This window comes from Myzus persicae, unplaced genomic scaffold, assembly GCF_001856785.1.
Source record: "Myzus persicae strain clone G006 unplaced genomic scaffold, MPER_G0061.0, whole genome shotgun sequence".
NCBI classification, from domain to species: Eukaryota; Metazoa; Arthropoda; class Insecta; order Hemiptera; family Aphididae; genus Myzus; species Myzus persicae.
Window position 1 is genome coordinate 158,865 of NW_019103922.1, and position 25,814 is coordinate 184,678.

At 28.4% G+C, this 25,814-nt stretch overlaps 1 protein-coding gene and 1 long non-coding RNA gene across 3 annotated transcripts; one reads left to right on the forward strand and one right to left on the reverse strand.

Annotated features, from left to right (window-relative positions):
• Window positions 1–63: 63 nt before the first annotated feature.
• Window positions 64–6,574, reverse strand: LOC111036387. Its single transcript, XR_002604761.1, has 3 exons — window positions 6,261–6,574; window positions 6,095–6,199; window positions 64–323 (listed from the first exon to the last, which is right to left on the reverse strand). It is a non-coding gene; the product is annotated as an uncharacterized LOC111036387 (long non-coding RNA).
• A 486-nt stretch (window positions 6,575–7,060) lies between these two features.
• Window positions 7,061–25,762, forward strand: LOC111036361 (GTP 3',8-cyclase, mitochondrial). Of its 2 annotated transcripts, XM_022318368.1 has the most exons (9): window positions 7,063–7,229; window positions 7,283–7,428; window positions 8,874–8,964; window positions 9,165–9,332; window positions 9,831–10,063; window positions 13,325–13,549; window positions 15,749–15,894; window positions 17,353–17,438; window positions 24,124–25,762. In XM_022318368.1, the coding sequence occupies exons 4-9, from the start codon at window positions 9,176–9,178 to the stop codon at window positions 24,822–24,824; spliced, it is 1,548 nt and encodes a 515-aa protein (XP_022174060.1). In that variant the 5' UTR covers window positions 7,063–7,229; window positions 7,283–7,428; window positions 8,874–8,964; window positions 9,165–9,175; the 3' UTR covers window positions 24,825–25,762. The 2 variants fall into 2 exon arrangements, with proteins under 2 accessions (XP_022174059.1, XP_022174060.1); XM_022318367.1 differs by lacking the exon at window positions 7,283–7,428 and having other exon boundaries at window positions 7,061–7,229.
• Window positions 25,763–25,814: the final 52 nt, after the last annotated feature.

Here is a 25,814-nt window from a genome sequence, read left to right on the forward strand (position 1 = left end):
AATTTAGATTTTATGTTTAATTCAATGCAACTAAAAGTCGTAAGTGTTTAGTATTTTACTACACCTGTTAGTAGGCTTGTTTTATAGTGATTAAGGGATTTGTGATACTAAAATTTAAATGTATATATAGGTACTACCTACTAGGAAAAATACTATTTCTTATAAGTAATATATAAACAACAAACCTGTGAATTTAATTTTGAATTCGAATTGAAGTGATGAATGTGTTGGTTCTACAATGGCGTCTGTGTGTGTGTCTGATACTCGGACTTTACCTTGAGTAGAAGTAAAAATTCTTTAAACTTTAATTTTGAGGATTGTATCTGACAAAAAAAAAAAAAAAAATGAAAAAAAATACATGTAAAACTAATATGGTAATTTAACTACGACAAACCAGATTGTGACAAAATCGATTTTGTCGGAACTCGCAATTAAAAAATATACAACCGTGGAGAATCGATGTTGACATTATCACCAAATAATTATTATAGCATTTTTGATATAATTTTCAAATTATTTTGGCTCTTTTTATGTTATTTATATAGACATTTGAAATGCATTTTCTACTTTTTAAGTTTTTTTTTCACTTGATAAATCAAGTTGATTTTTTCCTAGTCGAAAAAATATTAGCAAACGACATACTATATTGTATTGCCCCATTGCTGACTATAATGTTCATATAGTTATGATAATACCATCATGATAATATTATCTGTCACAATTACAACCATTGGGTTTTATATATTTTTTTATAATCTTGTTGAATCAGCTCACACGAAAAATTAAATCTAACGACGTAAACATATTAACAAAAAGATATTTAAAAGGGATTTCAGACTATGGACACTTTTTATGCGATTTCTTGAGAACATTATTTTTGGGACAACCCAATAGGAGTTTAGTACTATTTTTAACAGCTCGTTGTAATAAAAGCATTTTACCTTCTTTTTATTACATTTTTATGTAACTGATATATTTTTATTAACTAATATTTTAAAAAAACCACTAAAATAACTACTTATAATTTAATTTATAGATAACATAGATTATTATCAAGTGTTTTTATCATCATGTTTTACGAAAATATAAAGTATTATTCTCTAATGTTTATGCGCAGATTAATAGAATTGATACAAGTCATGCACCTAATATTTAGAAAATTAACCCTTTTTCAAATTAAATTAAAGAAATATATTAATTTATATATTCCGTATTCCAATAAGTACCAGTGGTTATACAAACTTAATAAAATCAATGATAATAATTGAATTATGTATTTCAATTTATAATGAAATAAATACAGTTTTGTGTTTATGAATGTGAAAAAAAAATTAAATTTTTAAGCTTTCTTCGTGCGTCGGTTTATGGTTAATAATTTAGTACCAATAATATATGGTATAATATTTTAATATTGTAATAATTAATAATACATCATATGAGATGTTTTTGGCAAAAATTAGTTGAACCCCCGTAGTAACTAACAGAAAAATAAATCATTAATTTATAGCAATATAAATTAACCATAAAAATATGTCGTCCTTAGAAATAGAGGCTGCCCACAGTGTCCGTATAGAATCGTTTTTTGTTTGCAATGATTTATCATCGAATTCAAATTTAACATTGTTGTAGACTACAACGACCTACGCACAATATGTTATAATGACGATTGACGAAGTACACATTCGAGATCTATTATACAGCATATGCAACCCCCAACAGCCCGGCGATTACCCCGGGTTTAATCCTGGATTCGACTGCGCTTTTTTGGTTTAATTACTTTTAAACTTTTTATTTTGAATAAAATATTTCGAAATCAACGCATTTTTAACATCATAAATCGAAAATATTGTTACCTACTATATAAAGGATGTAATACATCTACAAATAATGTATTGTTGTTGAAATGTGTTTAAAACCAGGTTATTCTTGTATCGATAATATTTTCCTCGTACCACTCAAAGCCTAAGCTCTAAAACATAAAATTCTCGATGCAGGTATTGTATGTTATACCTGTATATATTATTATCCTTCTAATTTGTATTGTACTCGTAAGTCTGATAATAGTAGGCATTATAATGCATGTGAATATGAGACGAAATCCGATAAATACCTATTTTGAAAATGTATATATAATTAAACAAACACGATTCTGCTATTATTCAGACATGTATTGATAAAATGTTTTTAAAGTTATTTATCTTTTCGACGCACGCTCCTTCCAAGAACGTGTTTATTTATAATTATGTGTCAGAAAGGGTCTTTTAAAAGAAGTTTGTTCAGATGGTAGTTTTTTTTGTAACATACCTATCCATCTATTTTTTTCTAAGGATCGTATTGATAAATATTAAAAACGGCCTCTGATTATGCTAATCATAACGATTCACGAGCAATGGGTATATTGTGATCATCGTTAAACTCGTTTATATATTTTTACCTTATAATTGAAACATCTAACTGAGTAATTCTAAGTAAAAATTAAATCTGTTTTTGTTAATATTAAGTAAATAGGTAGGTATATTGACTGAACAAGGGGTATTCATTAAAGAAAATATATCAAACACGGAAGAATAGGTACTATAAGTACCTATCAAAGGATAAAACAGATACAGTAGAAATGTATTATATAAGAACACACCTTTTGCATATATCTTTATATTTTGCTTTATTACTTAATATCACTTATCGGTCATGACTGTTTAATATAAGAATGTACTTTTGTGAAAAAATCGAAATACCTACCATAAATCTGATAAAACTTAAAATGCCTACTTTTATGTTATTGCTTATCATTGCAATTAATAGCTTGATGACTTAAGAGTTTTAATAAATATCTGAAAAATATGTATATAATATTTTTGCATGAAAATTATCTATGTAAATTGGCAAATTGCTGACATTCAACATAACTACGTTTACGCATAAATGCAAGTTACAGTAAACCACAATGATCGGGCGCTAAGATAAAATATTTAAGTATTTAAATAATTCTATCATTTTGTAAATACAAACAACGGGAAATTTAATCTTCAACGGCGATGCTTGTCTCGAGTGGACATGTTCGATACACCTAATGCATGTGCCGAGGTAAAAAAATATGAGACCAATGTAACTCGTATACCACTCATATAATCTACTACATTGTCGATGTATTTTAGTGTAAAATTGCAGACGGAAAATACGTGATGAAATGTGCATTTCGTTGCAAGATATATCAATATCCATATTATTGTAATATTTATAAATTCATTAGGTATAAAAACAATAGTTAATTTATTATCTTTAGTTGGGTTCATGAAGTTTATGAAATGCAATTATTTCAATAGATACCCAGATACTATTTATCAATGCACGGTGCCTATATCTAACCTCCGTGTAACGTCGCATTAGGAGATAATTCGGTGTGTGTAAATTAAATCAATTTATTATAAACAATTATTCTTGAATTTCAAAATCAAAATAACTTGCGATTTTTCGTGATTTTGATGAGTTTTTTGTCAGACGCTCGCTAAAATTATTGTTGATTTAAGCTCGAAATGTTTTTAATTTCTACCAAAATAACACTCATGAGGAACCTTATATTACATTTTCAATTTTTTTGACCAAGTAAACATTTTTTATCAACGATACATTTTTAAAAAGATATCAAAATATTTTGAAAATGTTTTGGTATCTAGGAAAGTAGAAAATGCCAGTGTTACACTCAAAATCTCGTGTATCTACAATAATTTTCCTTATAGTTACACCGAAAAACAAAATTGATCTTTGCGAAAACTAGTTTTGTGTATAAATCTCAGTTATTCCTTGTTATATTAAATACTAAAACAGGGGAAAAAAATTAATTTTGAATTGAAAAACTTAAGCTCCTTGGCTAATCCAGCTGATCTTGCTTGTGTTTGGGCGGCTAGACTCACAGATACGTTTATGTGACTATACGCCGCTGGATAATTTAATCGAAATCAAAAATAAATTTAATGTTTCTAATTCGTTGTATATTTATCACACGTAACGATACGCATTAAAGAACATACCTACCTAATTCTTCTGTACTAATATACCTGGACACATAGTAGGTACCTATGTATATATAAGAATTATAGTAGGTAAATATTAATAATTGAAATATTGAATAAACAAATAAATACTTTTGCAAAGTCAAGTATTTTGTTATTTTGACAATAAATATATTTATTTTTTTATCGTATGGATATAAGCTATTACAATTGAGTTAATATGTAGGTAGTTGGTATTAAATTTATAACGCTCTGTGACTTCAGAATTTGAGCTTAGATACTTATAATTTAGTTGGATTTGATAATGCGGATAACATAAACGATTGATAGTCCATCGTAAAGTGGAACATTTTTTTTTTTTGAACTACACAGAATATGATATTGTACACGCGGTTTGAAACGGAATACATAAAATAAAATCAACAAAGATTTGGAACACCTACATGTACATTTTAAAACGGAGATGTTTAAACATTCATTGTTGTTAAAATATATTCAGTATTAAAATTACTCGGTATTTAGTAACAACTATATGTATAATTTGTATGGTTTGTATAAAAGTAGTAACCTGACTTAGTTCAGTATACATACTTATGCTTACATGTATAATATAAGTAGTAAAAATTACATATTATACTTTTTGTGTTTAAACCAAGTGTCGCAACTCACAATTCGATTTTTATCATATAATTATTCTATTTTTCCATAATTTGAACTTCGTAAGACAGCAATAAAATGATGAGAAATTTAGTAAAACATGCATCATAAACCTGACGAAGCATCGAAATACTCAAATCACATTTAAATGTTATGATGAAATAATATTATTTTTCATTTAATTTCCATCAAACCTAAACGTTTTGTTAATATCCCAATTTAAAACGTTTCAATATAAAAAGATCATTACGAAAAAAAAAGTTTTATTTATAGCGTTTTTCATCCGACTTTACTGTCGGCGCTTGTGCAGTTGTAAATAACGAAAACTTCATATTATTATAACGCCGCGTAAGTTCTATACACAAAAGTGCAAAACAATGAAGGATTGTTGAGGCTTAATGCGGTATCACTAATAATAATAATGTTGTATTAATAAGTGATAACATTTTCCACTTCATATCATTATCATAAACGATACACCATTATTGTTAGGTACGCCCGTTTGATGTGATGTCCGTGTCTGCGTGTTGAACATAATACTGAGTGCATATTAATTAAACAGATGACGAACGCTATTAAATAGTAAACAAAATAGTTTGAAAATGTTATAATTGTATGATATCATAAACGCAGAGACCAATAATGGCATACATATCACAATAATTAAAAATGTTGTCGTAATTCTTTAATTAGTATGTGGTCAACTAGTGTAATCCTCCACTAGGTTGTGAATAAAGATCATTTTCATGATGTTAATAATAATCGACAGCCCAATTATTTAAGTATACTAAAATTATCACAGATTCAAAGAACAAAAAATTACCTACCAATTAGATTAAAAACGATTATGTTAGTAAATAATAAATATCATGTTTAAGTGTCTTCTGTAAAATTATGTTTTTGCGGATTATGTCACTTATGACAGGTTAGCCTTTAACCATCGATATTATATGCAGTACAAATATTAAAACAGATTGGTAATATGGGGGCCTTTGGACCAGATATACGTGTTTATAAAATACTTCGTAATAACAATAATATTAAAAGTCTTGTCTTGACATCTAAACATCCCAGTGCAGTACCTTACCTAAGGTACCATACGGGTACCACTACATATTACACAGTGAAACTTGAAAGTCTCAATAAACAACAAAAATATTATCTAGAGAAATTCGTCAAATTCAATGAGTACATTTTGGTCCTAATTTGGTTATGGTCTCAAGAATATTTCGTAAAACAGAAAATGAAAGTTTCACTGTATTACTTACCTATTTATAACAATAATATAATTTTAATATAAACTATATTATTTTACTGAATCTTAGTCTCACTGGTATACGAAAGTAAATGTAGCATATAAATAGGTACCATTAGTAGTTAGTACCACCTACCAATATATATTTACTTATTATCAACATATTATTTACCTATGTTATTTATTTGTTTTTGCTGAGGTGTAATTTTTCCGAACAGTGTTCTTCCATCATCGATTTGCGTTTTACAATTGTGGTGAACCAACCATGGAAACAAACCTTTGAAACATTAAATAATATCACCAACAGATTAAGCATATGAATAATATATTATGTTTACTTATTATGATATCTTTTAAAACCAATATTTTCACATTGGCTCTTCAGAGTGCTTTATGCTGGTGGTCAACAGTTTGTCGAAGGTTGGAAATTCTAAACGTATAGTCCAGAAAGTAATAGGTGTATTTTGTATATTTACTGAATTGTAGCCTGTTGGTGTCTACCCATAGGCAACTTTATCATTGCACAATGGTATTTCTAAATGAATAATATTATGAAGAAAAATATATAATTTATGAACAAAATTAATTTAATAGATAATGTTGGTAAAAGCCATATGCGAAATCTGTTTCTTTGTATATTTGACATAACTTAGTGCATTGTACGTCGACCAATGTAATTTTAAAATATATATACTGAACGAATTACTAACTGCAGTTTCAATGTTGCCAATAGCGTTTGAATAAGTATAATTCGGCATTTAAAAATGACTTTATTTGTACTCCGTCGTCAAACATTAAAATGATTAATTCGATGGGTTCTTATTTATCAATCTATTCGCTAGGTAATTGATATTATATCTTATAGTTTTCAACCAATTATTCAAAAATATACACATCATTAAGTAAGTACACTACAGTAACGTGGAGGTACTCTGATCCTCTGTCGTCCTCAGACGACTAGACATATAACATAAAATACTTGTGTGTATAAGAGTAAGTAAATACAATAATTATACGACTGTGTGTTTCGAATAAAGTATAGTAAACAGTTAAAAACAAACTGATCCTAAAGTAAATAGAAACCATATTAGTAGTTGTTTGTGCGATAAGCACTGCACCGAAGTTCATATGTCAAGTTACCAGAATTCAATATATCTTAATGGTAACCGGTTGTGCAGTATTGCCCAGCACTTTGAACTCTCTAGACGTGTGCTATACAGTTACTAAATATTGTCAGTACATTTTACACGATGATGCTGCGTGGGATTTGTAATAACAAGTGGTCGGTCAAATCGATTTCGACAAAAGTAAGTATTCGGATTGGTAGGTAGGTACCTAATATTATGTTATTTTTTTATAGTCATACAATGTTATTACTGGGTCGGTGCCTACATAAAAACGTATGGCGTGCATACAACATTCAACAATATATAATATCATGCTTAAAATCGGTTTAATGTTTAAAATATTTAGCCAGAGGGCAGCGTGTTGTAAATTGTAATTTATGTAAGTATAAGAGAAAAAAAAATCGGAGTAATTTAACTTTTAAGTAATATAGGTATATAACGTGTGTATGTTTAACGGCAAAATTTTTTTCGAACAATAGTGATAAGTAATAACCAATGCCTAACTGTTTTTTTATGTACTACACGTGGCTTCTGCAGGCGATAAATAATTTGGTACGTGTAATATGCAGTCTACCATACCTAACTGTTTTTAGCAAGTGGCATTATTGTACTCGTACACTTACTCTGTATAGATAATACCTATGTTTGTATGACAAAAACATATAGGTACCTTCCTACTTCCCTAAGTGTTGTCATAAGATCATGAATAATCCGTATTTTTTAGAGTTTTAGATAAGAGTATTTCTTATCAGTTACAAAAAAACACTACTTGATGAAAAATTGACTTTTAAGTTCAAACACTCAGACAAACTTGAGTCCCGAGTTTGTTATCAGCTTTGTCTCAGCCTGCGTATACAGCTTATTCACATAGATATCATTGCATTAGCATAATAGATTTCTATTTTGGGAGAATAGGACGACATCAAAGATGTATACATAACACAATAATTATGTACTGTTTTATGTTTAGATGATTAAAGTATATAATGAATTATCTGTTGCGTAATAAATAATAATAGAGAGTATAATATAACGTATACGATCTTAATGGTCGACAACATTTTATTGCATATTTATTATTATTTTTTATATATATACCTTCCGTCCCTATCTACCTACTTGGCTGACTGGTTTTTCACATTTATTTAAAAAATTATATAATCAGTAATGCAGTATCTTATATTATAATTTATAATTTATGAAAAGTTAAACAATTTAAGACAAAAAACATATTATTACCAGATCATAAAAAGTATTATGCCTATGGTAGAAATAAACCTCTTCGTTTTTAAACTTGGGTGATTGGTTAATGCTTTAGCATAATTAGAAACACATTTTATTTCATTATATTGTAAATGTGATTTAAATTATGTTTACTATGGAGACTCATTGGACAATATTGACCAATAATCGATGTACTAATATAATATAAATATATTTTTTATATTTTTTAGTTAGAACAAGGTACTTCTCAGAGTCATCTGACACTATTTAAATTTGAGTAAAATGCAAGTACCTAATTTTAAATATATTATTAAAAAACTAATAAAAAATGTAAAAAATAAATCAAAACTAATGGTTTATATAAAAAGTCAAAATTGTTCGGCGAGAAAGGTTTAATTTGTTCTCTAAACAACATTAAACGTAAAAATATTGAAATTTGTGTAGCAATTATTGTAGATTGTACATGGAGACTGGTTAGACAATACAGTTTTTTCTCAAAATAAATGTTCCTTGTGTGAATAGATTTCAGTTTAAATTATAATAGACTTAATACATTACTAATTTATTCAAAATCTAATAAACGAATAACATATTTTTTAGAAATCATTGGTTAATGAAGTTTTGACGGACACATTTGGGAGAAAACATAATTATCTTCGAGTGTCGCTGACTGAACGTTGTAATCTTAGATGTAAGTAAACATAAACAACCATATATTTAGTAATTAAATACGTGATTACTGTACAAACCATTAATTTTGTATTCTAAAAATAAATATGAATAATATTATGTAGGACAAGTAGGTACAAAAATATAAATACTTTTAATAATTTTATTCAAATGGTTGTATAACTTTTAAATTGCAATGCAACTAAAACAAAATGTGTCCAGGTGAATATTGTATGCCACTTAAAGGTGCAAAGCTGTCAGAACAGTCGAAGTTGCTTTCAAATGACGAAATAGTCCGTTTAGTATCATTATTTGCCAACCAAGGGGTTGATAAAATTCGAATTACAGGTGGAGAACCTACAGTGAAAAAGGATATCATTCATATAGTTGGTAAGCTTATAACGTTGATAAAACTCAATTTTATATTTGAGCTCTTTAAATAGAAGTTTTGAAAATAAAAATATTTCTCTTTCCAACTCTAAAAACTAAGATTAATTAGTTGAACTAATATATATGAGGCCACTGGTAAATTTATTTAAAATGTTAATTGAAACTTATCAAAACTGTATTTTATTATTTTGTTAAGACTCCGTATATAAAAAACATAATATATACCACTTGGCACTTAAAAACGATTACTGTTAAAAACAGGACATTTTACTATATCTTAATAAACTTAATGGTTTAGAAAATATAACTTTTCAAATAAACATAAATGTCAGGTTCTGGGTTGGCCACAATTAACAAACCTTAGACCTAACTATGTGTAGGCACCGTTTTTGTCTAAACTTTAAAGTGATGACTTTTCGTGGATTTTTTAAAACTTCTATTATCAGACATTGTAAACTTAACGTACCTGCGATAATTAAAATCGGTATTCTCAATTAGAATCACTCAGAAGTATCAAAAAACTCAAAACGATTGCGATGACCACGAATGGTTTGACTCTAACCAAACATTTGGTGGACCTCCAACGAGCTGGGTTGAACGCACTAAACGTTAGTTTAGATTCTTTGCAACAAAATACGTATGGAAACATCACTAGAAGAGACGGTCGATTGTTGAAAAGAGTTTTGGCAGGCATCGATTTGGCATTGCAATTGGGATTCAGTCCAGTAAAGGTACCTAAGCTATATTGTATATTATGCATAAAATTGAGTCTTGTTTAACCCCTAACGGCCTGATATTTTTTGATCACCCGAGGCGCACCAAATCGGTACCTACACAGAAACTGTGTTTTAATGTTCCTAAGTATAAAGATATTGTGGTTCTGATTTTCTAGCTCGTATTAAACTAGATTATACAAAAAGTACCTATTATTATATAATGTATACAACTAAAACTATAATTCGGCAGTAAGTATACTATTTTTTCAAAAACTAAATTCGCACAGCACTCTTTTTGCACATCGTCACTTCGGGAAAACTAGAGGGGTGACAATACGAATATCATATTTAACACTTAGTTATAAATTTAGAAAATTTGAATGCATTTCTGGTTATAATATATATACCTAATACAAATAGTTCAAACTACCTAAACATTTTCATTTTCGTACTGCTGACAAAAATAAATGCACAAAAAATGTGTTTTTCTAATTCACTTTTCACACTGAACCATTCTTCAGGAGGTTCGACCATATATGCAGACTCTCGACATCAAATAATGGCTTTTTATACTACTTTTTACCGGAGAACTATAATATATAATCTATATGTCCATAGATCATAGTATCATACTATATATTTAAAATATAACTTTGAATGTGTATTTTATAAGTATTTACTAATCTTGTGTACTGATAAAAGGGAATGTTTGTGTGTGTGTGTGTGTGTGTGTGTGTATTGAAGCCAATTTTTTAATTTTTTTTACTTTAATTGAAAACGATTTAATTTTGACATAATAATTTCTGTATCTTTGTTTTCGTCACAAAATATTTTTCTTTTTTTTTTATTTATTTTACAAATTCTGAAAAACTTGGCGTTATTTGTATTTTTTTTTCCTATTTGTTGTGATTCAAAAATAATTTGAAGCCAGCTATTTCGTAAATGTTGCAGTTCATTCTTTAAATATCATACGATATTTTTTTGCATTCTTAATTTAATGAAAATATTTTTTTCCATAATAGTACTACTTTGTTGATCATACGTTAATATTTCATAAAGTGCGTTTATAAATTTCCAAAAAATCGTATTTGATTTCACATGTAACGTCTTATTAGGCCGGTTTCCCAATTAACTGGGCCCCTCTGGTATATACTGTAGCCCTGCCTCTATGCGCCTTTACGCTGCCTTTAAATTTTTACATTTGCCTAATAGCGCATTCAACTTGGTGAAACAATAATTGAACCGTTATTTGCAGAGGTCGTCGACACAGATTTTAGGTACATGACCTTCGAATTTCAATAAGTTATTGATTCCATGTTTATTTTGCTCATGTCTCGTGCCGTCTACAGCGTCTACCACACTGTCCAATACGCCGCTAATTTGATGTCAAATAATATTGTGCCGAGTCTTAAAAGTCTTTAGCCAGCCGTCAAGTGCCTTGAATTCCATTTTAAATAGTTAAGTTGTTCAGTTATTTTATATAATTTTGTAGGTAAATCCGTGACTTTGCATTTACAATATTTTCACATCTCAATTTATTATACAGTTTTTTCATATAGACGTTATCGGATTTCGGTTTTATTTCATACTTTTATCTTCTGAAAAAATTAAAAATTTCCATATTCTTCTTGCGTAGGACCAGATAAACATAATGTGTTGGGTACCGTCCACTAATTTTTCCTTTTTTTTCATTTAAACGTAAGCATTTTTTTTTATTCTAGACGTCATATTATTATGTATTGTAAATTATATTAGATTTAACGCTGCATACACAAAGCATGCCCAACAATATGACACCAAGATGACAAAACGTATTGTAATTTGTAGTATGAAATGATGTATTTTAATACGGGTACTTTATAAACTCGTCCAAGTTATATTATTAATATAATGCTTAAATAAAATATTTTAATTTCCATGTAGAACAGGTTCCATTTCATTCAGGGAATGTTTCGTTAAAAAAAATACTATAGATTTGTTAATATATATGATTTCAGTGTTACTGTAGTTACTGAACTATTGTGTACCTAACTATTGTAACCTAACCTAACCTGAACTGGTTTTACTGTATGATTATTGAATGAATAATGATTATTATAATTATTCCGGTAATAATGTCAAGGGTGTTAAGAAGATGTATGAGAGACGATAAATGTATAAAGCATCGTAAATGATTAATATTTACATTAATATTTTTTTATTAAATTTTTATTTTAGATACTAGGACGTTTTAGAAATAGAAAGGATGTCAATTCTCTAACTAAGAATACATATTTTATCATTTATTTTTATATTAGTAATACGATGTATGTTGAACTAATTTTAACCAAAACCACGGCATATATTATTTTATTTTTCTATATAATTTATAATATTAATTGGAGACATAATATTTAAGAGGGGACGGGAAAGAATAATCTAAAGCTTAAAATTAAAAAAGGAAATGTTTATTTTTATTTCAATTTTAATAGTCGATATCTTTTCTGATTTAAATTAAAAATAATATATGTATTGATTTTATAATTTTATGGTTTTTAATTAAATTTTGGTTATCGTTTTCTATTTCAAATATCAATTTCATATTTTTACGATTTAATTTTGATTTCTAAATACGAGAAACCTGTCCTCAGGGTCGTTTGTGCGTTTGCGTAATAGGCCTAATAAAAGGAAATATTAGTTATTTAATTTTACATACATATGAACAACATAATAAACCTAACAGTTATTAATGAATTTTAAACTAAAATTGTTTTATTTTATTTAAATTTGAATTGCATACGTTTATAAAAAAGAACTGATGCATATCATAAATGTGTACGTTTTTAAATTGATAAAAGTTAAACTTATAGGAGATTTTATATTAATTTTTCAAGGTTTTTGAAATAGCATTTTACATTGTATTATAAACAATTTAAAAGAAATTTAAACAGTTCTAAATTTCAAAAGCCAATTAATAGCTTAAAATTAGTCTAAATATTTTGAAAATGTTATTGTGTATAGAAAATGGCTAAATTATAATTTAAGCAATAATGGAATGTTGAAATGTTACAAGTTTCTAAGATTTATATTTTTTAATATAAATAACTTTTATTAAATGATATTATTTTGTATTCATTAGAATAGGTATCCAATTTCTTAAACATTCAAACGATATTAAAAAATGTATGTATCTTAACGCTTAGCTATTTCTTTTAATTCTAATGAGAAAACTTAAGTGGATTCAATTTTCAATCAATTATTAATAAATTTCGACGATTGATTTTTTTTTTGCTGTAGGTGAACTGTGTATTGATGAAAGGAGTAAATTTCGACGAATTAGGTGATTTTGTTGAAATGACCAGAGACAGAAAAATCAATTATCGGTTTATCGAATTCATGCCATTTTCGATGAATGATTGGGAAGAAAACCGAATGGTACCTTATAAAGAAGCAATCCGAGAGATCATGAAGTCACATCCAAATTTTGAACCGTGTGATAACGAACCGAATTCAACTTCAAAAGTAAACTTTTATTTAGTATAAATAATTAATAGAAACATAAAACCAAATCCAAGAACGTAATACATTAATAAATAATACATTGGGTAGTTAGGTGCTTAATATATTTTATCGTCCGCCGACCGCCACACACCCGTAAATTGTTCGCAAAAACTGTTCTACGAGAAAAATAATGACTCAAGCACAGTCAAATAGTTAAGAAACAACCGACACAGGGAACAGTATTTTTTGATGAGTAGTACCATTTCTTAAATTATTGACTTCATAGTTGGTATGGAAATAGTTATTATTTTTTTATAAGTAGTAATTTTTTATGTTTTTCTTAATCTTAAAAAACTTTTTAATTCTGAGTATTGAGTAAAGCGTAAGTAACATAATATAATGTAAGTTTTACATAGATGTGTATTTGTATATATACCTAGTTATTTTTTTTTTAACAAAGACTTTGAAACGAACTTTAAAAGTACTTCCATATTCAACATTGAGCATGGTTCCTGACATAGTAAATAGCGTCTATTTGATTTTTGGGGGGTAAAAATTAGAAAATCCACAGTTATATGGAAAATAATTGGGGGAAATAAAAGGGAAGAAGTAGGTAACAGCTCCAGGTTTTTAGGGGATTTAGGGGTTCATTTACCCATTACTGAAAATAAAATTATGTAATTATTATTATTAACTGTTGATAGCGATTAGAAATTTGTAAACTGCCCCCCCCCTCCCCCCAAGTTAAGTCCTATACATAGACACCATTGAACTGCTTTGCTGTCCAGCAGGCATTGTACCGTGTACCATATACGTAGTCATTGAGAAGTCACTTAATAATGTGTATGCTAAATTTGATTTTAATGATAAATAATTGCATATGAAAAACGATTCTGAGCAAAGACAATCAGATGGTCTGTCAGCCTATATTACGAGTATTACCCACTGTCCAAGTATATTTTATATTGATAGTAAAATAATTCATTTTTCTATTAGTAATATTAACGTTTTACTATTATTAAATTAGATTGAATTAATTTTTTCCGAAGTCATTGGATTTGAAAATGTCATTGTGAGTACAAAATATAATAATTTATAGTTTCAATCTCACGTATATTTTTGAATTACAATAAAATAAATAATTACATCCAAATTTAAACTATTAATGTATTAAAAATTGTTTATTTTTTTTTTTTGTTCTAGTATATAATTACTGGTGCTATGAAATATCTCAAAAATCTTATCAATTTATAAGCACATTTTTTTATAGACATAGTTAAAGACATAGACAAAGTTAATTTTGACGAACTGGATATTGAAACAAAGAATAACGATTTTAGTTATTTTGTTGTCTTTCTACAATTATTCCGAACTTGAAAATGTTACGTATAAATTATTATATTTTATAATACACATTTATATTGATTTTAATCGATTTAACCCCGAACTTTTATTCACATCATTCTACTGTACCTACGCGTCGTATCTACCATAAATTTAATAATGTAATATAATATACATATTATGTACAATTATAATTATTATTATTAGTTATTACTAATAATAGTAAAATAAAATACTATAATAGTATTTTAGCAAATTTTAAACAAATGTTTAGTGAATTATACTTAATGATGAGGCTGACAGACAGTCTCTGGCTCAGAATTGTTTTTTGTACACAATGATTTATCTTTGAATTTAAATTTAACACATTCGTTACAGTGACCTACTCAATAACGAGGCCACTAGACTGGAAATCACAAGGGTTACCTGAAGGTACTTACCCACATATTTTTATTATTAATTTAAATTCGTTTGAGTAGTGTATTTGGTGTCTTATAGCAATGAGTGTAGTCTTTATGGATCCTTTTTCGTGCTAAACCGTTAAAAAATCAATTAATTTTATAATATAATCTCGTTAACCTAATTAACTAGGAGCTACGATACTGACATAGTGACAAGGGACTAAATGTAATAGTTACTTTGAATTAATATTTAAATGTATAAAATATTTAAAATATTAGTTTTTATCAATATTTCATTAAAATTGCCTACATTAAATGCCTTAAAAATTAGTATGGGGGGTGGGGGCGTCATGATTTAAACATTCTATTAGGTACCTATACTGTAATATTATAGTATTATGTGATATGCCATATGCATAATTTAGACAGCCTATATAAAATAACTTTTTGTAAATAATTACGCTATGTGTCATAGATGTATCGAGTGCCAGGATTTGCAGGCAGCATTGGTTTCATATCGTCCATGACCGATGATTATTGCGATAGTTGTAACCGACTCAGATTAATGGCTGACGGAAATCTAAAGGCATGCTTGTTTCAAAACAACGAAATCAGTTTGAGGTGACTTTTGAACACAAATCGTTTTTAAAAACGAGTTTGATTATACTGTTTATTTATAATATATTTTTATTCAAATGTGTTCCACTTAATTCTGTTAAAACTATTTTTATTTTTCTAAGTATAAAGTTCAGATTAAGGTTTTAATTGTAACTATACTCCCCAATTTGTATGTTTTGAACTATACTTTTATACCTGAAATAGTAAATAGATAGATACTTAACCATATTTTCAAATAAATTAGACTTCTAATGGAATTTAAAAATTGACACTATTGCGCAGATATAAACTTTTTTAATGAGAATCATTTATTTCACATCGATTGTTAAGCAAATGAATTATTTTGTTTTATTAATATTTATGTTTTAAATTTGAATGAGAAGTTTCAAATTATTTTACTTTGTTATACTAACTGCTAAGAATCGTAATTATCTGAGTATCTGAGTATAATATCATAAAAATGTTTGGTTTAGATTGTTTGGAATTTATTTATTGGGTAGGGTAATAATAAAATGTTTAAAAAATTAAATTAGCCTTTTAACTTTCAAATATTATTTAGATATTGGCGATTAACATTTATATTTTATGTCTTAAGTAACAATACAACCATACCTAGATTTCAAAGTTTAAATCCATACATATTTATAATAATATAACACTCAACATACTATTATAGTAGGTATGTTATAATTATGTTCATAATCAGTACAGATAAATTATAGAATAACAATAACTCACTATTCAGCAAATACTCGTTGGGAATTCGTGTTTAATACATCAACAATCTGCAGTAAAACAATAATTATTTATGAATGGAAAAAAGTTTCTTACTTGGAAATAAAAAACGTGTGTACGTTACACGACAGTGTTTAAATACCACAACAATATGGAAGTAGGTACCAACCTATTTGAAAATAGTACTCTTATTTGTTAAAATAAATTAATATTTCTTAAATTATTCTTCTTATCTATAGGTATTTTAATTTATAGTACATCCGTATATTTTTAAATTTCCAAAAATCATATGAACGAATCCATCATAATTTATGCATAAATGCATATATGTAATCTACTACCTACCTACTTAAAAATACCTTTAAAATTCACCTGTATACCTAAACCTAATACTGTATGTTCTCAACGTTTCGTGTCATCCTGACTATCTCCGTAACTGATCAATATAATTAAATGCGGGCTTTTCAACTGTAGTAATTTATAAGAAAATATGTATAATGTGTGCCGTTAAGACTTCGGTTGAAATCCTCATAAATTCTCGTCGAAAAATCTACATTTAAACATATTGATGTGTCACAGTTTCGCAGAAATATATAATATAGTAACACTGGACTTTTGGTGCATAATAAACTGTACATGTTTATTTTATGTACGGTAAATATTATTACAACTCTGATAAGGAAAACATAACACTATTTGAATTACTTGAATATTGTATTGGTCTAGGGATCCACTTCGGGAAGGAGCTTCAGATGAAGAACTATTGGACATCATATCAAATGCAGTCAAAGACAAAAAGCGGAAACATGCTGGTAATTTTATAGTTTTAAATTAAATTAAATAATTAACAGTATGGATAGGAAGTTTGAGCAGTAAGAGAATCTCCGGATTCGTTAACGAGCGGGGAGCCGATTTTAAAATTGATTTAATCGCACTTGGCCAAAGTATAAGTATCTATAACATATTTGATGATGCATGCATAAAATTATTATTGAAATGAAATTGTCACTAAATACCTAGTAAATATTTAATTAATTTATCATAGTACAGTCGAAAATGTTTTGATTTAAAATTTAAATAATTTTGGAACATTCTTATGTTCACTGTGTTAATCTATGCACACAATTTATTGTGATATAGTGGTTGACGAAATTATCGTTGATTTATAGGCATCTGAAAAATATGTACAGATACACAGCATACATATAGGTTTATCTACTTATGTAGTTATATAATTATAACTCTATGTCACATGCCCTAATCTTAACTCATAATTCATAAGTAGATGTATAGAAAATTGGAATTAGAATGATTTTAATTTGTCCTGTGTTTTCCGTAGTACCTATACCATTGCTGTTTATTTATATCATACTAATATACCTAATTCAAAGATTTGATATATTAATGAATCCAGGAAACAATTTTCCAAGCAAAGGCCGACAATATATATTGCTTTAAGTAACTTAAATTCTAAATAGATAAAAAAAAAATGAAAGTAAATGTTCTTTAAATAACTAGGAAAAAATTGATCAAAATTAATTGATATTAGTTGAAATTAACAAACTTTTGAAGATTTTAATTGAAATAGTAAATAATAAGCTATTTTTAAATGAGTCCTTGCCTATGAGTTTTTTTTGTTAGTCTTAAAATAATATATACTTCCCTGTGAGTTAGTTGGCATACATAGTTATACCTAACACAAATATACTTTCGCTAATTATTTGAAATTTTGTATAGATATAAACAAAGCAGAAGTTAACATCGTTACTTATTTAAGTAGGCACTTCCGTACCGACTTGTATTATTCAAGTTCTAAATACTTAAACATAAAATAAAAAAATTTAATTCCATTTATTTTTTCTCTAATATATCAAAATGTATCCATCACATATTAACAAAAACATGTTAGTTAATAACATAAAAAATACTTGGGACCTAAGTGCCTACATATTTATAGTGTCTTAAAATATGTCTTATTACTTAAATAATGATGTTTTGGGTTTCTTCTGTAGTTATTGAAACTTTTAAAATTTGTTTTGCATTAAATAATTAATTACCTAGGTAAGATATTTCGTGAAATTGAATGACAATATGCATTTTAAATATCGGTCATGCCTTTTTTACTTTTTATTGAGTAATTATAATCACATAATTGATTTGCCAAATGAACAAGCCCGCGGCCAGAAGATAGTGCCTATGACAAAAATTCTGATATTAAACGAGTGACATAAAAAAAGTAAAAAGGTAACTATTGCTATCAAGTAAATAATATCTATTTGTGTAGGAATAATACAAATTATTATAATATTTATTGGCAATCGTATACAGGCGTAGGTAATTTTAACGATATAGGTATATCATCATATCGATAACGATAAATATTGATACCTATTCTTACAAATAACGATACATAATAGGTAGATACCAATAACCAATATTTATTTTAGTTTCATACACCAACATATTCAAATCCAAATTACATCTATACAATTTATCGCACTCATTAAAATATTTATATTATGCAGTACCTACATGTTAACACCAGAAGTTAGGTAGAAAATAGATCAGTAATTTTCGGGTCACTGTAAATTGCATCTTATTTTTCATTCTTCATATGAATAATTTATATTATTTGCAAAATCAATATTTTCCTTTCCATTGTTCAGACTTAGGACTAGCAACAAAATTGTATTAATATTGGTATGGTGCGAAATATGGATTTTGCTGTGCATGTCGTTTATGCTTAAAAAGTGTGGTATCGAAAATTTGTAGTTAAGTAACTGGTAAAAAATTGTATGATAATTTCCGCACAAAGTCTGAGAAAATATTTTTTTTGTTTGCAATTCTGTAATTCTTCTTCTCCCATCATTTTCCCTGACTTCTCAAACTAATATTCTCATAACACTTTGCATGTTTTGTAAATTGTTCCGAGGCGCAATTTATACATACGCTTCGAAAATATCTGAAACGCAATTAATGTGGTAGGTAGGTACTTACATGAATATGTTTTATTGTTTTTTTTTGTGAGAACGCAATTTACCAACTCTGTAATTTTCAGTGGTGATGAATTGTAAACCATATTATATTATTATCCATAACTGCATGATAATTAATCACGTTCAATTGTGTAGAGACAAATTATTTTTAGTCGATCATTTTTTTAAAATACTATATGTACACAGTATGACTTAAATTGTATACAACTAGCATACATATCAGTTTCGTACTTACTGAAATAATGGGTAATAATAATTTTTAATTTGTGTCGAAAACAAACTAAAAAAAAGGTGTAATCTGCGCCAAGTCCAAAAGTCAATCAAATAGTAATCGATGAAGTAGGCAGGTACTTTGACGAACGATATAGTTTATTGATTCCACAGCGAATTAGCCATACACAAGATACACATCAACTTGTCAGTTTGGTATTCTTGAAATCTTGACCAAATCCTTATACATTTTTTTCTCGTTTCTCACATTTAAAACAAGATAATATTTGTAAATAATATTTTTTTTAAATGTGTTTTTATTTGATAAAGCTTTTGTTAGTAATATACTTAAAAACTACATACTCTCCACCTTATTTTGACAAAAAAAAAAAAAAAAATAGAAAAATGCATAGGTTGTGGGAAAAAAAACAGTAAAATGGTAGTTAAATTATTATAGGTTTGCCATACTAGGTACTCTTATTAAAAATATTAATTACCCACCCATTTAACTACCTATTTGTTAGTTGCTATAATTATGTGCTCTTCCATAAAAATGAATTTATATATTAGTATAAATTATACATAAATCGATGTTGGATATCCATAGGGATTCTTATAAAAGATGTCTTTCAAATTATTCAGAATAGAATTTTACAATAATGTATATTTATTATTTATATATCGAAATAAAAAAAAAATGAAATGTCTTAGTCGTTAATTTCGTAACATCTGCATTCTGCATTATACCATAGAGGGATAATAGACAATAAATTCTTTGTTATAATATTAAATATATTTTTAATTTTGAAATTATCTTTTTTATTATTTCCCAACTATATTGAGATTTTCAGCATATTATTAAACCTATTCTAAAAAAAAAATGTAAGCCACAACATTATAGAATTTTGCACAGACTCCACAATTCATCGGTGCCGCCCTGCCGCATGCATGTTAAAGAAGATAATGTTAAGCAAACAGTAGTCATTATTTTCTGCTGATGTTGACATCTGCCCGATTTCGCAAACTACCGATTCAGCACATAATTCAGTTTTACTTGTCGATTCACATTTTATCTATTGCATTCTTTTAACTGATGAACAGTATACACATTATGCGAATATGTTTGCAACCGTTGCAATCTAGAAGTTCAAAAACGAAAAACTCAGAAGATATGCCACTAATAGTGGTCTAAGAAGTGTATGTACCTACTTAATAGTTGACATCACTAGATACAACAAAATAGTTATAGTAGTTATAGGTTAGATGTAACCTAGGTGTATTGTGTATAGGTACTGAAAATATAACACAGAATTGTTCAAAAATGCAATACGTATCAATTAGTATTCATGATACATTTCTTTTAATAAATTCCGAATTTTTTTTATCGCTGATATCAGTATAGTATAGTAGGTACAATGAATAATGAATATTATTATTTAATATCATATTATAAAATGTTTTTATGGAACATTTTTTTGTAGAGTCGACTGACACGTGTGTAGAATTCTATAGCTATAGTACAGTACCTACAGCTATTTCTTTACAAATATTTGTAATTTTCCTTTAATATGTCTATATAAATGGTAGGTAGGTACGTAAAAATGTTAAAAAATAATAGTTTTTATATTTTTTTGTCGTTACAATATTGTATTACCATTATATACTATTCTAGATAGGTACCTATTTAGTGACAATATTAAACCATCAAGCAGACATTTGAAGTCGTAAATATGGAGTATAAATATCTATATATATTATAATTTATATTACCTAACATTAAAATGAAAATAAGTAAATGTTTTTTTTTTCGCAAAACCAATACCCACTTATCTAGATTCTAGGAATATTTTGACTTAGGTGTTCGCCAACAGTGGTTTCTTATTAAAACTTATTTATTATTGGGGTATACCTAGGTATTCGTGAACAATAAATCGATTCGCTGCTTAGCAAAAAATATATATTACATAAAGTATAATATTATGATATCTAACAATATAATGATTGAATATAACGATGTTTTAGGAATGAAAAATCTCGCTAGTATGCCGAATCGTCCAATGATTTTGATCGGCGGATGAGTAATCCGTCAACGCATACATCACATCATATGTATATTACCTGCCTACTAAGACAAATATTTGAGGTCTAAAACCTTTAACTCACATACTACCGAGGTGTGTTTTTACCAGAAGTGTCCTAAATCTCCTTGTAAACAGGATGAGAGATATTATATAGGATTATTAAGTACATAATTTTACTTAAATGTTTGTGTTTAAATAATAGTTTTATTTAGTCCTCAATAACTATTAATTAATTACCTATTGCCTACTATATTATCCACCGCTTTAATTTATAAGACCTACGCACCATATTAAACTGTTATGTTCGAAAATAAATACTTCACAGCTGTTAATATATCTACATCCGGATTTTTATTTGGTTAATCAATTATTGATTATTGGTTCTACAACGATTGCAACGAGTTGGTCTCAAAAGGTTTCATACAGGTCATTTGGTATTATGTAGGTATATACTCCTATATCGGAAATCATACATAATAATATAATGTCACATTTTTCGTAAGCATTTTGTCCTTATAATAAAAAGTAAAATCAAATCGTTCCTTATCGGTACCTTACATGGGCGCCCATAGCCCATAGGTAACATTTTAGGGGGGGTCAAAATAAAAAATTTCGGTAATAAGGTAATATTTATTAAGCTGCAAGTTCATAATATTTTTTTCCAGGGGGGCAAGTGCCCCCCCCCCAATGAACGCCCATGGTACCTTATATTAGATAAGTAGGTCAAAAGTAGATTAAAAAAAAACAATCATGTTTGGTTAAAAATATTTATCCAATACCTATGAGGTTGACTAAGTTTTTTTTTTAGATTGTCCTTGTTTTAATCCTCATAACTCCATTGGCTTATTTCCTATAATGTACCTACAATTAATGTTATGTATGTTTTTATATTTATTTTCCTTACCACCGTTTATTTTTAAAAAAACTTATCATAATAGCATAAATTAAATAGCCGTGTTTAATATCAAAAATGATCTAACCACCACCGTCCAGTGGCATATTTGCGGGGGAGAGGGTTCAGGAGTACTGTCAAGACTGGTACAGAAGACAGAACCCCCAAAAAAGAAGGATAACTAAATACATTGAAATTGTAATTTGATATTATGATATAATACAATGTAGATGATGTTTTTATAAAGACGTTAAGTATAACGAACAATTTTCTAAAATTAATACACATAAAATGCTAGAATTAAAAAAATGTTGCCTCCCCAAGTCCCCCACAGAAAAAAAAGAAAATACACCACTACCACCATCAATTATGATAATCAAATACATTTTTGAGTCACAATCCAGGAAGAGTATTTAATCGTAATTTTTTAAAACATATAATTTTTAACCTTAAGTTACTTACCTAAGTTAGTTTTGTTATAAAAATTATTTTTTATAGCTAATAAACTATTTTTTTCGGATAATTGGGTTGTTTTTTGTTGTCCTTGTGAGGAAAATTCCTAATACGACTATGAATTATGATTGTTTATAGTAAGTATATTATATTATATTACTATATTAATTAATAATTAGTATACAATTACTGAAAATTTCAGTCTGAAACATCACCTAGTAGTAGCATTAACTGATGTTCAACAGATATCAATATCTACCAAGTGTTATGTACTGATAATTACTAAGTACAAAAATGTATAAGCAAATTTAGGTATAATAATTGTTATCTATTTTTTGGTCTATATTTCATATGAATACATCGACATATTATAGCCCTAAATTATGCTTTTAATGATTATAATTTATAATTGAATGTTAAAAAATCAGTCTCGTCCTTCCTTATAGGCTATACCAAATAATTTTACCAGTACTGTCATTGAAGCCTAATTTTTTGTTTTCATATTTTTAACAGTTGAAATATTTTTTTAGTTGAAATTTAGCAAAAGACTTTAATATTAAAACGAAACACACTATTATTTGGCATTATGATGCGTAAACCATAATTCGTTCCCGCAAAATTTGCATAATTCCAGTGAATTCTCACACGCTTCCGGGAATCCCAGCCACATTATGTTCTGGGGAATTGCCCATCTCTAAACTTACAATAAAAAAACCGATACACAGATTTTTTTAGGTTTTATGATCAGAATATTGAGTCAAATTAAAATTTTTTTTTAACTGAACTCACATGGCACCGCTGTATCTATAGGAAATTAAAAACATGTCAATCAAAGATTTTTTTCTATTTTATGATCGTGTTACAGTCGCTGATCGGACAAAATCGGTGTCCACTGTGATCCGCGGAGGCCGCCTCGTCAATAACGTTTGTACGGCTTCCCACAGCGGCCGACTCGCCAGAAACGTTCGTACGGCCACCAGTGACGGCTTTGTTGCCAGAAACGTTTGTAAAGCATCCAGCGGTGGCCGTCAAGCTAGACACTTTTGTACGGGTAGCCACGGCGGCAATGACGACGAGCCACGCCTGACGCACGTGGACAGGCGGTCGGGGGACGCGCGCATGGTGGACGTTTCGGGAAAACGTGAAACTCGGCGGACGGCCACGGCGGTGGCTCAGGTCCGGTTGGACGCGACGGCCACCCGGCTAATTGCAGAGGACGCGTGCAAGAAGGGTGACGTGCTGTCCGTGGCCAGGCTGGCGGGAATATGTGCGGCTAAGGTCACGTGGCAGCTCATACCGCTGTGCCACCAGATCCGACTGGACTCCGTGACGGTGGACGCCCGGCTAGACGAGCGCCGTGGCCGCGTCCACATAACGGCCACGGCCGTCAGCACCGACCGGACGGGTGTCGAGATGGAGTGCCTGACGGCGTGCTCAGTGACAGCACTCACGGTTTACGACATGTGCAAAGCTGTCAGCCGAGACACGGTCATCGAACACGTCAAGCTCTTGTCCAAGACGGGTGGCAAAACCGATTATCGAGCAAAGGACGACGACGATGATTAGCGCTAACGATCGAATATTATAAAGGATTCATAATATGCGATTACGTTCACTTCAAGACTTGTTTTTTGCATATACCTACATTTTATGTTACATTACAGTAATCAGATATTGGTTGATGCAGGCCGATTTTTTATGACGCGAGTAATATTTTGTGATATAAATATTTCATAATTTGGTAGGTAGATACGTATTATAGTTTATAGTTTAAAATGTACAGATTTTCTAATAGAAAATTCAAAAAATATCTTATGATAGCTTTTAAAAACCTGCCAAGTCTGTACATCAACGTAACAACCGACAACTGCGTATAGGTAACAGCGTTCTAAACACACAAACAAGTGAAACATAAATAAACATAATTACATTTTGACAGGTATCTATTTGAAGTAATTTACTTGTTGCAACATAAAAATTTCGATTTTTTAAGCTACCTATTACCTTCTTGTACAGTTGTATTGATTGAGTTGTAAAAAAAGTTATTAAAAATGAACGAATATTTAGACTTAAAAATAAAGGTAAAAACTATATTTCAAGTATAAACACCACAAGTACTTTGGAACTCTTTTAGTATATTATACATTAAATTAAGAAAATCGAAATAGGTATAATTAATGCGTCATAATATTACAGCACTTCATTTTATGTTTATATATATTAAGTTTATTTGCTTACAGTTTATTACATAATATATATATGGTATTATAAATATAGAATATTATATCACTTGGGCCTATATTATTATAATGGGTTTGTTTGGCATTAATTCTACGAAGTTAATATATATAAATATATATATTAAAAATGTTGTTTCGAAATGGTAACTATGAGTTGTACATGATTTACATTCATATATATATGTATGTATGTATTATTATCGAATAGCCCGAAATATACAATATAATAATATTATTTAACTTATAAATTATAATACTTAATCATAGTCGTTTCCATAATATTAACATATTATATGATAGCATGTGTTACATATAT